The sequence below is a fragment of the Eptatretus burgeri genome, chromosome 11 (genome assembly GCF_056783735.1).
Source record: "Eptatretus burgeri isolate ZD-2024b chromosome 11, Ebu_testis_v1, whole genome shotgun sequence".
NCBI lineage: Eukaryota > Metazoa > Chordata > Myxini > Myxiniformes > Myxinidae > Eptatretus > Eptatretus burgeri.
Window position 1 is genome coordinate 84,649,062 of NC_140971.1, and position 15,951 is coordinate 84,665,012.

Consider the following 15,951-nt stretch of genomic DNA (forward strand, 5'->3'; position numbering starts at 1 on the left):
TTGGCACCAAAATTTGGCGTTTGTCTTATTGTATAGATTCTTCACCATTGAGAGATCGGGCTCAAAATCGATATGTAGCATGATATTTCAAAAATGTATTGGGCCCTATATGTTCTCGTGGATCAGGCATTACGTGGCGGAGGTATGGACTCTACCGAGTGCCCTTCTAGTTTTCTCTCAAACCGCTTATCCGATTGACAAAAGTTTCACCGTTGGTGCAACTACCGTACTCACGTAGAATGTTATAATGATAATTATGACGTCATAGATCATGTGTTGTGGCAGCCATGCTTGAAAAAAGGAAAAACCTTCGACCTCTGTATCTCCGAAACTGCTCCATGGAAAAAATTAAAACTTGATATATATGAAGTACTCCAGATGGGAAACAAGTCTGAATTATTTTGATGATGTCAGAGGTGGCTTTGTTATGATGCCATAAATGCATACGTCGAATGCTTTATCTAATCAGTATGAAAATGTTTGAGGGTCATCTGGGGCTAAATTGTGTATGGTGGGGGGGGGGGGGATTTATGACGTCATCAAACACGTGATTTGGCGGCAATATTGTTTTTATCATTAAAAATGTCAAAATTCTTCTCTGAAACGGCTGAACAGATCAAAGCAAAACTTGAGAAGTAGACGCGCCTCCCCATGAGGAACAAAGTTCTCCACCTATGACTTCATCGGTCACATGGGTTGGCAGCGATGATTTTTTGAAAAATAAACCTTTAAAAATCTTCTTCTCCAGAATGGCTTGATAAAAAAATATTCGAGGAGAAACTTCACCCACATGTTCCCCAAGCCTTGGGGGGGTGGGGGGGATACCAGGGTGTTCACAATTAGCAGGTCACATGGTCTGACAGCCATATTGAATTGAACAAAAATCTTTAAAAAAAATTATTTTTCTTGAACCGTAACATCAATCGACATGAAGCATCACAATTATGATCTAGTAGTCATGGGGGAATATATGTTTTAAATTTCAATCTGATCAGATGCATGGTCTGGCAGCCAGAATTATTTAATATTTTGAATCTGAGTTCAGGAATTTAAATCAGACTTGGTACAAGTATGTATAATGATGCAATAATGTGTGTGGAAGCATATCTGGCGACATCACGACGTCGAAGAGTGCCCTTCTAATAATATCATATGGTTCCCAAATATAAAGCAAAAGGTTAGGCTACATACTCGTGTTCATTTCCTAACCACAAGCCCTGACCCACTGATTGTTGTAATCTTGAATTTAAGCCAAAGCAACCTTAATATCCTCCACTTGATATCTTGATTTCCTTCGCAAAACTGATGTGTGCAATTTTCACATCAATATTTCTACCCATATAAATTAACCCTGTTCGGATTTCTGTCAGATTGATGTTAAACTGGGGGTCCTGTCTGCTGGCATTAGTTGTTGAATGTTAAAGATCCCACATTGTCCTTTGAGAAGAGTACGTGAGCACCACGGCCAAATTCCAATTTCCTGTCGTAACCACTTCGTCGAACGTCAGGCGTGACCAGCCGGTTCATGAAAGATTTGGGCCAAGCTCCCCCCGGCAAACCCCACTTGATTGTGGGAATAATTGTGGCCATGAAAGAAGAAGGATGATTTCCTAGTCTGGTAATGGATATTCAAAATCATCCTACAAAAAAGTCAACATTGTGGTCAATTGCAAGAAAGACAAACACGTGATGCATTGCTTCAGTTATCTACTTTATTTCTGGGATAAAAAAAAAACAACCAAAACCAACAAACAAGTATTCAGCAGTGTATCGACCTCACCAGATGTCGTAAAAAAATACGATCATTCAGAAAGAACACACATGTGTCGAGAGACCTGCACTGGAGAAACAATCTCCGAAAGGAACGGACACAAATGGATAAAATTAACCAGACATAACAAATAATAACGTTACATTCAACAATCTGACCTCCTGGTGAAGTCTCGACAAGAAAAGGCGGCAACAGGAGACCCAACCCTGAGATACAGCCATCCGAGCGCACAGGCAGGAAGGCGTATGTAACAGGTCCCCCTGGTGGCTAAAAAAAAAAGGAAAAAAAAGAGATGACAGCAGAAGCTGCAAACAATTTGGCATGCCATGGCCATTTTGGTCTTGCAGGCACCACCTGCAGGTATTGGCACAAAGGCAGGCTGTGGTCTTCAGGCAGACATTTGACATTTTGGTTATTCTGCTGCGAATATTTATTTAACTATGCTAAATCGTATTTAACCCTTTATTATAAGAAAGGGTTTCTTTGGCTTGATCACCGTCATATGTGGAGGACGGAGCACTCCAGGCATTCAAAGTTTTTTTTTTTTTGGATAATATCTTAAAGCCTTAACTTAAAGCCTCGCTTTCCTTCTACAACAACAACAACACCAATAACAACGACAATAAAAACAACGGGACAAAATGGCAGCTAAAGACAAGAAAAGAAAAAGAAAAAAAAGCATACCCTGTCGAACGGCATTCGACGTGCGCGGTACCATTACAAAAAAACTATTTGAAAAAGAAAACATTTCATGGCAGAGGTAGTATTATACCGGGACCGTTGGAAGGAAGACCCACTTATAGTTTGCTGTATGAAAATATCTTATCCGATGAAGAAATTTAATAAACTGATCAGTAGCTTCATTCGCACATGTCGGGAGGTTTTTTTAACGAGACCTCACTTTTGCTCAGTCATTCATTCCATTCCCGGAAGCAGTTCCACGCGATACAAAAATTAGTACAAAGGAAATTTTAAAGAGCTATCTACACACATTCTAAATAAACCCGCCCTACAGACGGATCTCAACTTTTCTTTGGCTCGAAAGTGTGTTTGTTTGTTTGTTTGTTTTTTAAGCTGGTGAAAAAGTGTTCTCTAAAATACTTTGAATAAATGCTTCAGTGAGATGATGCTGTCGCATTTTCTTTCTTTAAAGACATTTTTTTTCTAAAAAATAGTCTCTGTCGTTAACGTATCAAAGGCTCTCTAGCATCTAACCCTTTTTTTGGTGTGATGTATTTGGTAACTTCAAAAAACCCAATCTTTGGAGTTTCCCTCAAAAATATCTGAAGAACAAGGAACACTTGACTGGGTAACTCAGTTTGAACACTGTACCCCACCGAACAGAATCATATCTGATCGCCTCAAAGCCAAAGGGGCCCTATAGATAGCAATAACATCTCAATTTTTCAAAGTGTCCTTGCACAAACTTCATGATGTTCAGCATTTTGGAGGAGCAAGAGTTCCATTTGGTTTTATATTTTGTTACTAAAGCTTGTAAGGAGAGAGGAAGGGAAACGAAAATCAATGTGTGTGTGAGAGAAAGAGAGATAGAGAGATAGAGAGATAGAGAGATAGAGAGATAGAGAGATAGAGAGATAGAGAGATAGAGAGATAGAGAGATAGAGAGATAGAGAGAGAGAGAGAGAGAGAGAGAGAGAGAGAGAGAGAGAGAGAGAGAGAGAGAGAGAGAGAGAGAGAGAGAGAGAGAGAGAGAGAGATAATGACGTAAGAGAAGAACAATTCAATAACATTAAATAAAAGAATACATTATATAAAATAGGAAGAAAAACACTTAATAGGGTAAGGGACTCTAACAAGCTCACAGTACCAGGCATTCGCGGTGTACTTAATAAAATATTCAAGCGATGGCCGCCGTAGGCATCAGTAAAATGTGCCATGGGTTAGCCATTTCAACAGGCAGGGTGACCAGGCCCTTTTCCATCTTGTAACCGAGCAGAAACTGCATTCGTGTCACACCAGCAGAAAGGCCAGAGGTAAATCTCAGCAGCGAGGAACACTAAGAAGGAATGAGGTAGACTCGGCACAGTCAGTAGGTAGGCAAAAAACATGGCCGGGGAAAGCCATACGTCAAGAAAACTGAACAATGTATGAATATCAGAGGCTGAAGGGAGCACCATATCTGCCTCGGGGAACCAAAAGATCACACCAACAGTACATCTTGTATTGCTAAATGTGAAGATGCTGAAATTAATAGATTCGATTGACACGTTGCTCCCTTAGAAACAATCGGCTTGGTTATTGTTGTTTCACGCTGTTAAGCCAATTGACCAGCCAGGTAAGTGTGGATGAAGGAGGCCAGAACAGAACTGGTGTTTTGAACTCATAGCATTTGGAATTCCAGGCTCCAGCGCTGAACTAACCATCGTCCCCGATCTAGGAGGTAGGTAGTGTTCGTTAAGTGTTGTGGCAACTTTTTGGAAAGAGGATAAATACTTCAACTTTACTTCACTTGGGTTGAATACTCTGAATTAGCAATATGCACAAGGCCATTCTTGGTTTGTTAGGTTGCCTTTGGTACAATAAAGGGGTGTAAGAGGGCAAATGGGGTCGTGGGCATCTTTGGTGAAGTGAGGAAAGGCCATTAAAACCCAGAGGCTGGCCATGGCTTAACCGAGGCTAGGTCGGTACAGAAACGGTGCAAGAGCCCGCACGAGGTGGTATAAGAAATAAAGCTTGAAAAGGTTGTGCTAAACTGGGCATGGAGACAGAGAATGCCTCGTGACTTGACAATGGCCCTGCCAAAGCTTGCCCTAATGGTGGTACATTGAAAAGAACAGCCTGGCTTGTCTTTGGATGCTGACTTCCAGGTGAAACCCCCTCATCTTCTTCTCCACCACCACTGTCTTCTTGAGTATCACTGTCACCTGGAGAAGTGAAATTTGGTAGAACTCCGTCGAGGGTTGCTTGAGAGAAACGGGCTCCACCAGAGGATTCTGAATTCTCAGAGCTGGGTGGTGATGGAGGATCATGGTCAGAACTGCAGCCACTGGTGCTCCCACTCTCCAAGCAAGCTCCAGTGGAGGCCACATTTCCTTTGGAGGCCACATGAGCCAGGAGAAGACCTAAATTGCCACCATCACAGGAACTCTGTCGTACATGCTGAGGAGGACAAGGAGAGACATGTTCTGTTTTTAGTATCATTATAATAAGTATTAAGCTCAAAAAAGCACGTGATATTTTACCATAACACCTGAAAACACACACACACAGACACACAGTCTCTCTCTCTCTTCCAATTATTCAGTCAAACGATGGACTTCCTCCGAAACTATCATTGCAGCAGTTTCGTGTAAACCCAACCGTTCCATATCTTTCTTGACAGTTTCAATCCATGTCTTTTTATGACATCCTCTTGGCTTTCTTCCTTCCACTATGACCTTTAATGCCTTCCTTACAACTTCATCTTCTGACCTTCATTGCACATGTCCATAGCAACCAAGTCTTCTTTTCCTAAGTTCTTTGGTGAAGAACTTAGAAAAATTAATTTTTGCTCCCTCTCCCACCGAAGGTGGAGAGAGGTTATGTTTTCACCCCTACCTGTCCGTTTGTTTGTGAACAAAATATCTCAAGAAGTTTTAGACGGATTCAGACAAAATTTGGTGGAGCGTTTGGATATGTGACATGGACAAAATGATTAGATTTTGGTGAACATCCGAATCTGGATCCGGATACTCGAATTTTTAAGTGATTTTTCACCATTGAGTGATCGGGCTAAAATGACAGATGACATGATATTTCAAAAAATTATGGACAGATTCAGACGAAACTTGGTGGATGAATTGGATTGGTTGACGAGAACAAGCTGATTAAATTTTAGTTCAGGTCCGAATCCAGATCCACACTATCAGTGAAATACAAAACATTAACTAATCAACCTGGCGGAGTTATGCCCTCTATAGAGTGCCCTCCTTGTTTCTTCCTGATTTCTGAGCTCAGAATTCTTTGTTTGAGGAACACTCCATTCATCCATCAGGTTTTCTCATCTTTGTTCTTTGCATTCTTCTTGTATCTTCAATCTGCATTTCGCTTACATACATCAACAGCAATCTGATCCAAGCTTTATAAAAAAAACTCTTGCTGTTCCTCATTGATAACACCAAGTTGTTTCCACTTATTCCAGGCTGTATCTGTATTCCATTCTTGATCTAACAGCGAGTTCAGCTCCTCCTGGTGCCTTCATTTGTATCCAAGGTAGCAGACATTTTTTGAACTTTCTCCATTAAATTCTGTGCTCAGTGTTGGTGTTAGAACCTGACATCAAGTGATATAAATTGAATACCATTTATGGGTGAATCTCAGCTTTTTAGAGTCAAGTATAAAGATTAGAACTAGTCAGACAAATGGAAATTGAGTCAGGAGTGTGAATCGCTGATTTGAATAGTCCGCGGTTGTTAAGATTCATCGGTTCATTCTTAAATATATAGCAGAAACAACTTCGAGAGAATCCATTTCACGACCATAGTTCTTCATCTTCTTCTTTTACATTTGCTGTTATTGCAATGCACGGCATAGATGTTGAACAACTTTAGCCATAATATAAATCTATAACCTGTCTTTCACGTTTGCTGATCCCTACACAGTTACACACAAACTATAGTCAAGAAATGTTTTTGTTCCCATGATGCTGCTAAGACTATTAATATTGTTTACCCTTTTGGAATGGCTTTGATCCTTGTCTTGCCCACGGAGACAAAAGATCCTGCTTTTCCAGTCTTTTTGTGCTGTTTGTCTGCAGTCTTTCATCAAACCTGCTTCCTCCTGCAAACAAACCACAAAATATACTGCGCTGGACTTCATCACTTCACCTACGACAAATATATTGACCCTCATTAAAACATGAGAGTACATATCGGGAGAAAAAAACTTCTGATGTGTCTGTGTTAAAGTGGTTTGGTGCCAACTTTAGAAATGATGAGATCTAGTTTGTTGAACACACTTACACTATCCTCATGGCCTGCACCGTGAAAGGGCAGTACCTCAGGATGTGGAGGTTGGTGGAAAGCTCCATGTGCCTGAACAACTCTTGCATTTCCCGCTGCCTTTGGTCGAGCACGCCTGTGGCAAATAGTTTGTTCCAGGCTCAGATTCAAAAACAAGTGAGGTAAAAGTGGGACTTGTCAAATCGTCATAATCTTGGCAGTTACCTGGTCCAGCCTCGACCAAGGAGAACTGCGAGACACAGCACGATACATGCGAGGGCAATGCACACGCCAAGGGTGATGGCTGTCGCTCTTCCATCCTTACGATTTGTTGATGTTCCTGCTAAACCAAAACCTGTGTTCAAACACAGACAAAATGTTTAGGTAGCATGACATTACGACAATTAAGTCTGAGAAGTAAATAAAAAACATGTTGTTGTTCTTCTTTCGGCTGCTCCCGTTAGGGGTCGCCACAGCGGATCATCCGTTATGATCCGCATAATGATTTGGCACAGGTTTTACGCCGGATGCCCTTCCTGACGCAACCCTGGTCGCCTCTTATGACAGAGGGATAAGGATTGGGTTTCACCATGATTCTGGACTGCCCTACACCCTCTCATAGCACGGCCCAGCACAGAGCTCCCGTCCTCAAGCGATCCTCCAACCCAAGCCTCTGAGTAGCCGGATTACAGGCGCACGCCACTACGCCCGGTAAGTAAATAAAAAAACATTTTTTTTTTTTTAATAAAAACATATCTATACTGTACTTCAGTTCTTCAACTTATGAACCAGGTACATAATGTGGGATTAATGTGCAAGTTCATAGTACTTGCAGTCTCTGTGGCCTTGTATTCCAATCTGGACTTCACCATACCAATAACATTCAGCAAATGGGGGAAAAGATCCCCTGATCATTTTGTATGAAGTCAAACTCTTCATAGAGATGAACTGTGGTGAAATTGTTATCTTGATACATTTGTGTTTTGTTGACGAATTGTGGAAGTTGACTCATTAGAGTTTCTACTTGAGATGGTCCTCATGCTCAATATCGATATCTTAATTCAGCAATTCAATTCTGAGATAATTATCTATTTGAATAAATTATGTTTCAACCCTTTGCTAAAGCAGAGCTGTTCAAGCTTGATGTGAAGTTATTTTGTGGACCTTCATGATAGTTATGCGAGATATGGGACCTTTATACCAAAATCACCCACCAAGTCCTATTGCTGAAGGAGGTGCGATGGCTCGAGACCAATAGTATGTTCAAATTAATATGACTAGTACGTGCCAGTAAAAAAAAAATAATAATAAATTCAAACCTCGAGCAACAAACAACAACCACACAGGCCGTTTCTTCGCTCTTGCGTGCCCGTACGTGCGTCGCCCGGAAGTTCACATATTATTCGCAGTTACGATTATTCGCAATTTAGTTTTAATGCCCAATTATTCAATTAGCGCCAACGTATTTTACCTTTTCGCAATGTCGTGGCAAGGAAAAACAAAAAGAGAAGAGAAGAGAGAGAAAAAAATTTACTTCCTGGTTCGGAGCATACCAGCACTCTGATGTTACCGAAATTTATGCACCGTCTAATATGAAAATGATCATAACTTGGGGCATTGTGTTTATCTATAAATGCGCATAAGAAATCGAGAAATTATTATAATACACGAAGTCATCATTCTCCGGAAGTCCGTACGTTGTAACCTGTAATGGGGAACGCGGCTGAGCTTCCCTTCCCCCATCGGCCACGCCCACGCAACAACATGTCCTGTCATTGGTTTGGTAAATAAATAGCCATAACTTGGGAAGCACTTGTCCGATTAATATCAAACCTTGAAAAGGCACATACTCAGGTCCCCAGCAATATACCTGGAACGTTTCAATTAGATCGGACCAGTGGTTGTCGAGAAACAGCGGTCACACACACACACACACACACACACACACACACACACACACACACACACACACACACACACACACACACACACACACACACACACACACACACACACACACATTGCTGGAATTATAGATAGATGGTAAGCAAGTTATTGTGCATGGGAACTTTGCAAAATTATTTAATTTCAATCAACAATTCATTAATTTTTTTTCTCCACAAGAGTGAGGCTCATGGAAGAGCAACATTAAATTGGCAGTGGGGTAGTGGGGAAACAATTGCAGACAACTGGCAAAGGAAGGGTTAATTGGAGTAAAAAAAAAAAGATCATGGATTAGGATGGGGGATGACACGAGATGATGATGCATTGCCTGTTTGAAACCCTTGAAGGAAGAATTGGAAAAAATGGCGTCTAGCAGGAGGTTCCAGAGATGGGAGAAGTGGGGAACAAAGGAGGCGAGGTGCACAGTCAGTCCGGATTTTGTAAGTATAATCAGAAGAGTATTAGTGGAAAAATGCAATGCGTCGCTGCATCCACTTTCCGCCGGTACTCCAGGGACCTCCATCCCCATCTCCATCTGGCCATCCCCCAGGCAGATGCCTCACCCATCCCCATCTCCTTGAGATGCCGATCAACCTGCTGCAACCACGAGGCACGTGGTCGGCCCATTGGCCTCCTCCACTCACGAGACTCCCTCACTGGGAGAATCTGGTGAACAGGATCAGCATCAGTAGAACGAGCCACTTGTCCATACAGCCGCAGCTGACACTCACCGGGTATGCAGGAAACAAATCTAATTTTAGTCTCTCTCAGCAACCGTTCTTTGGACACAAAGTCTGACAAGCAATAGCCAAGGATTCTCCGAAGAGACCTGGTACCAAAGGAATTAAGTCTCCATCTCAGATACCTGGTCAGAGTCCAAGTCTCGCACCCATAGAGCAAGACTGGAAGTACCAATGACTTGAAGACTCGGACTGTCGTCCTCCTGCACAAGTACCAGCAGTGCCACACCCCATGATCCAGTGAATCCATGACTCCCCAGCGCCCACCGAGATGTCTACTGACCTCTGGCTCACAGCCAGAAAAGACATGAATATCACTGCCAAGGTAAGTGAATCTTTCCACAACCTCAACATCCTCACTAAAAACAGGTACAGACATGATAGCAACATCCAAGATGTCATTGAAAGCCTAGATCTTAGTTTTGACCCTGGAAATCCGTTATCCCAGTGGCTCTGACTCATCATTCAGCACCTCGAGGGACCCCAAAAAGATATCTAGAGTTTCCGCAAAGACGACTGCATCATCTGTGAAATCAAGGTCAGAGATCTTGACATTCCCAAACAATGCACCACAGCTTGATCTCTTTGACATCCTCCCCAAAATCCAGTCCATACAAGCACTGAAAAGTGTGGCGGCCAGTACACACCCCTGATGAACTCCAGCAACAACTGGAAATAAGTGAGAGATGGAATCACCACATCTCATAGCACTCTCAGTACCAGAATACAGTTCAGACATCAGATTGATCAGTTTTGGTGGCACCCCATGAAGACCAAGAATCCTCCAAAGGTTATCCTGATTCACTGAATTGAATGCTTTGCATAGATCAACATAGGCTGCAAGGAGCCTCAGCCAAAACTCTCATCTGCATTCAGTGAGGAACCAAAGAGCAAGGATACGGTCAATCATTGACTTCCTTGGTGTGAAGCCTGACTGCGCTGGATGCTGGTGCTCAAGCAGATGGTGGCGAACCCAATCAATAATTATCTGAGCAAAGACCTTACCCGGCACTGAGAGCATCATCACCCCTCGGGAGTTGTTTCAGTCCTGGTAATCACCCTTCATTTTCCAGAGATGGACAACAAGGCCCCTCTTCCAAGTCAGTTGGGATGATGCCTGTGTTCCAGGCAAAGCACAGAACTGCATGCAATGACATGAGTACAGCACTTCCACCAGCCTTGAGAAGTTCAACATGGATACCACAAATCCCAGGAGCTTTACCCCATTTCAACCGGTTCACCGCAGTCTGTGTTTCCACAAATGAAGGTGGATCATAGTTGATTGGAGGGTCAGTAATCAGGATAGTAACACCCTTGACATCCAACTCAACAGCTCGTAGATCGGATTTGTACAGCCGCTCAAAGTGAACGGCCCAGCGGGCCTTCACTTCGGACTCCTCTGTCAAGAGCCGACCACCCTCTACTCTAGCTGCAGTACACCGAGGGATGGACTTGGAGGAATGCAATGCGCAAATTCCCCTGTAAGCAGGACGAGAATCAACTGACCACAGGTGATGCTCCAACCCCTCACACATTCCTCGCACATAGGCCTCCTTGTCCAGCCTCAGCGCACGTACAGTTTTACACCTCAACTCCCTGAATAGCTCAGCTCTGCCATTAAGATTGGTCCTGCGACTCTGGTCAATGGTATTCAGTGTCCCTCGAGAACCAAAATTCTTATTCGCCCGATGGTGAGTTCCAAGACATCCACTCACAACATCAAGGACGGTGGTCTTCAAGGCACTCCACAACTCTTCAGGATTCCCCAAAGCATCCAGGCCCCCAAATCCCCACTCAGTCTGTTCGCAAACTCCACAGCTGCCCTCTCATCTTTGAGCTTGCCAACATCCAGCCTCGGCTGGGATGGTACCATTCTTCTACATTTAAGCTGCTACTTCAGAGTTGCAACAAGACTGTTGTCAGTATTGAAGAACTGAGCACTCCGGTAGACCCTGCAGTTCTGGATCATCCTCCAGCGACCATCAACAAGCACATGGCCAATCTCCTTTGCCACACCACCAGCATTGGAATACCAAGTCCAGCAATGAGCCTATGTTGCTGAAACCATGAACCAACTACCTAAAATCCATGACTTCTTGCAAAGTCAAGGAACTTAGTGCTATTCTGGTTCACAGTTACAGACCCAAAGGGGCCCAACACATGTCTCATAACCATCCCTATCAGTTCCAGTTGGTGCATTGAAATCCCCCAAGATGAGAAGAGTATCTCACCTGGGGCACTAATTAACCACAGACTTGAGCGTGGCATAGAATGCATCCTTCACAGTGAGATCACTCGCCTCAGTCGGAGCATATACATAGACCAGGGAAATGACACCCAAGGAGTCATGAATCCTTAGTCTCATAATACACTCGTTGACTTGTGTGACCTCAATTATCATTGGAGTCAGCCTATTGGACACAGCTACAGCAACTCCTTGGGTATAGTAACCATCAGAGCAACCAGAACAAGAGTAGGTGTGACCACCCACCATGATCTCACCACTATCTGGTCTCTGAACCTCAGAGAGTGCTCCAATACTGATGTCAAACGCTTGAGCTCAGATGGTAATAGAGACAGGTGATCATCCTCTCTTTGGAATCGGACATTCCAAGCACCCACCCAAAGGGACCGCCTCAGGTTAACCCAAGGAGATCGCCATCCGGTCGATGACACCTCAGCACCACCCTGACACACACTACATCAATCCAACCTGGGAAGGTTACCTGTGTTTTTCCTCATCAAAGAGTGGGGGTCTCGAAGGCTTTGCCCCAATCTATTCATCAGGTGAGCGACCCTGCAAAGAGCAGCTGCACAGTTGGTACTCTTACTGAGTGGGTTTTTCGTTTTCTTTGCGTTTTTCGTATGTTTTGTGGAGTGAAGGGTTTTACGGTGGCCAGAGTGTAAATCCTGCCACCAACCTCCTAATAAAAAGTAACCCAACTGCAGGACGACGTCTGCACACAGTTGCTCACTAGATATGGATGGCCATTGGCTCACAAGGAGCTCCCCTGTCCTTTGACAGGTATTGTTTTTAATCCTGCTGGGTGTCCATATCCATACACCCTCCTCACCAGGAAACCAGTGGGGAGACGGTTTAGTCACCGACAACCTGAGCATGAAACAAGTTAGTACAGGTTTGCATGGTACCTGTAGCAAGTCACAGATCTAAGCTGGCTTAACCTCAAAAAAAAATTGGAGTAAATCAGGAGAATCAGATGACAGGAGGAGCAATGTTGGAGATGAGGCAGTAGAAAACAAAAAAAAACATCACCTGCCTGTCTGCGATGTGAGAGCAACGATCCATGTGCTTCTGCCTCATCATGGGAGATTCCAATAATTTTGAGATGTTTCGAGTCCAAAGAATCCAGGAGAGACAGATGTCATATTGAGGTGCCAGTCCATAGGGGAGAGCAGCATTCCATTGAGCTCTGGACAAATACTTTGTAAATTGTAAGCATCTCTGATTTTCCAAGGAAAGATGGATTGATGGATAATGCCAAGTCTGCAGCTAGCTTTGGAGGACAGCTTTGCTATGTGGTTACCCCAGGAGAGGTTATGGCTGATGATGAGGCTTATAAATTCAAGAGTTACTGTTAATCCATTTATTAAAGAAGGTATTGCTCATCAATGTCTCAATTATGTCAGTTCTTCCTGGAACACTCTTGTGTGCTATTAATATTTGCATCGACCTCGTATTTGTTACATATTGAAATCACAGCATCACTTACCAAGGCTCTGTCCATCCACCAACACAAAATCCGTGCCTTCCGTGAAAGGTCCCTGGCCCTCTGCAGTTGCTGCAGCAATTTGGAATTGGTAGGCTTTTCCAGGCTGCAGACCATCAACCCTCATCAAAGTTTCAGCACCTAGAAAAGATGAGAGGGATAATATGAGAGTTACGTATAGGTTGACCTGTAATTGTTGCTTATGATTAAGGAACTCAGGTTAAGTGTCTTATCTGTGCTGTCAATACATTTTATCATTGTCAATCAGTAAACAAGGCCCCTGCTATGATATTTAGCATACGCGTCGATTATCCCTGATGAGCATTAATGGTACAGTTTTGGACACAGCCCCTCCCTATTCCATCTCCAGGTGCTGCAGAACGTCATTGCAAGGTGCCGAAAGCACCCACGATGACCTGCGCTGAAAGGACATACTCAGTTTTCACTCCGTTGGTTTGTTTGTTTTCTTGTTTGTCCAGGCGACATCTCAGCCATCCTGTGAGCTCGGAAGATAAAATTTGGGCATAATAGTGAACAAGTCTGAAGACGACGATGGTTCACAAGCGGTATTTGACGATGTAGATTGTTTCAGAAGTCAAGGATGAGACAATGTGATAATGTTTGACCAAGTTATAAAAATGATCAACATGATGTGGTACGAGTGACAGGTTATTAGCTGCAAAATGTCGAAAACCCGGTTTCGTTCAACAACTTAAAAAATTTGACTTTGGCATAACCTTTAAAGGTCACAAAACAATGTTGTGGACATTAAAATAAGGAAACAGGATACGTGCTATAGCTTATTGGAGTTAGTTCGTCGAAGAAGGTCGAAAACCCGGTTCGATTCCCACAACTTTGAAAATTTGACCTTTGTGAACTTTAAAGGTCAAAGGTCAAGGATTATGACCTTTGGTGCAAAATTTCCTCTGGAACATTCCAGGAACAATATAACGTCATATAGGCTATATGGCATTTCACACTCCTCGGATTATCCATACTTTGATGAAATCAGCATAAAAACAAACTTGTAGGGGGCGCCACGGGCAAGGTGTTCGAGATAGAGAAAAATGGTTTCAACACTTTAGGTGGGGAATGACCTCAAGATTATGCATAAAAATATTGTCATCCCAGCTCTCAAAGTTTGGGCGGTCGTCTGATTTTTATGTCCAAATTCGAAATTTTCTAAGTTCATGACCTTGTGACCTTTTGACCTTGACCTTGGGACTAAAATGAAAAATCGAGCTCTGTGGGGCTATGCAGGTGCTATTGGGCTAACCAAATACCGAAACCCCTGTCAGATTCGAGAAACCCCCTAGGAGAAGATGCAAATTGAAATCGGCTACCCACTAAAAACACATGTTTTTTGGGCGTGGCTCCGCTCATTACACCCATTCTCAGGAAAACACAACGAGATCATGATATAAACCTCCCACCAAAATTTCATCAGGATCGAATTAAAACCCACGGAGCTATGCTCGGGACAGACAAACAGACATACAGGCAGACAGACACACAACAATAACGAATATCGTGGTCACTTATATTTTTCGTGAAAATATTTTTTCGTGAACCAATTATATTTTTCGTGAAAATATTTTTTCGTGAACCAATTAATAAGTCGATAATAATTGTTTAATAAAAAATACCGTTTTTACCAAAGCACTTGTTGGTTCACGAAAAATCCTTTCTTTCAAAAAAGTCCTCTCTTTCAAGCTTCTGGGTCTCACTATCTGCCATGACCTTTCCTGGGAAAGCCACATTTCAAACATCACCTCCAAAGCCAGTCGCCGACTGGGTATCCTCCGTTGTGCAAAGTCCTTCGGCCCTCCTGAGCTCCTGACCATTTACAAAGCTTTCGTCCGCAGCCTGATGGAGTACTGCTCTCCTCTCTGGGCTAGTGCTCCTGCCTCCCACTTTTCTCGGCTTCACGCTGTGGAGACCAAGGCATTCTGTCTTCTGTCTTCTGTCTTCTACCGAAGACCAAGGTCTTTCTGTCTTCTACCATCTCCTCTCCAGCCTCAACCCCCTGCTCTCTCTGCGATTTGTCCCCACCACATTTCTGCAGGGTGCTCAAGGTCCGCCAACAACCCCCTCTGGTAAAACTACCAAAATCACGAATCACTGCTCACCTTCACTCTTTCATTCCTCTTTTTCCCCGCCTTTGGAATAAACTCCCTCACTCTATTCAATCCCATTCTTCCCTCCAGGCCTTCAAAACAGCTGTTCACCACCACCTCTTATCACCCCCCATCCAAATCCTTGATCTTTTCTACCCCCGATAATCCACCCAACCCCACCTCCTTCAAATTCCCTGCTTTCCTTCCTGAAAGTCCCTGTAATGTCCATCTTCTATTCCCCATGTTCCCCGTCCCATCCCTCTCCCTTCCACAGATCTCCTAATGTGTATGTTCCCCACTGTTTTGTCCTTCCCACTCCCGCCCCTCTTGTCTCATGCCCCCCTTGATGTGCGTTGTGTGTTAGCTCTCATACGAGCCTCGACAAGGTTTACAACCAAAAAACACTGAACCCCCCTTTACCCATTGGACCTTGGTTTTGAATATCGATCGTGGTTTTAACCATCGCGGAATTTTCCAGGAACCTAGCCCCCACAATATTTGAGGGTTTCCTGTATAGATAACGATCAGTGCAATACAGGCTCTCAAACAAATTCCATTGTGTTGCTTGGATTTCCTCTTGATTTTCCAACAAAGTGAGAGATTAATGTAAAGCTGTTGGACTCCACCGCACATTGTAGGTGTCGTACGTTTACCCTTTTCTCCTTTTAATGTATGTCGCCATCCACTATTACTAGCCAACTAGAACTTTGT

At 43.3% G+C, this 15,951-nt stretch overlaps 1 protein-coding gene across 2 annotated transcripts in view; it reads right to left on the reverse strand.

Moving 5' to 3' along the window:
- Nucleotides 1–1,690: 1,690 nt before the first annotated feature.
- Nucleotides 1,691–15,951, reverse strand: part of LOC147017516 (protogenin-like) — a 125,237-nt gene continuing 110,976 nt past the window's right edge. For both annotated transcript variants that reach the window (XM_085847231.1, XM_085847230.1), the window contains exons 15-19: nucleotides 13,127–13,264; nucleotides 6,937–7,066; nucleotides 6,733–6,847; nucleotides 6,443–6,550; nucleotides 1,691–4,891 (exon numbers count right to left, since the gene is read on the reverse strand). In XM_085847231.1, coding sequence (XP_085703357.1) covers nucleotides 4,409–4,891; nucleotides 6,443–6,550; nucleotides 6,733–6,847; nucleotides 6,937–7,066; nucleotides 13,127–13,264 — 974 coding nt within the window. In that variant the 3' untranslated portion in view covers nucleotides 1,691–4,408. The remainder of the gene's footprint in view (nucleotides 4,892–6,442; nucleotides 6,551–6,732; nucleotides 6,848–6,936; nucleotides 7,067–13,126; nucleotides 13,265–15,951) is intronic.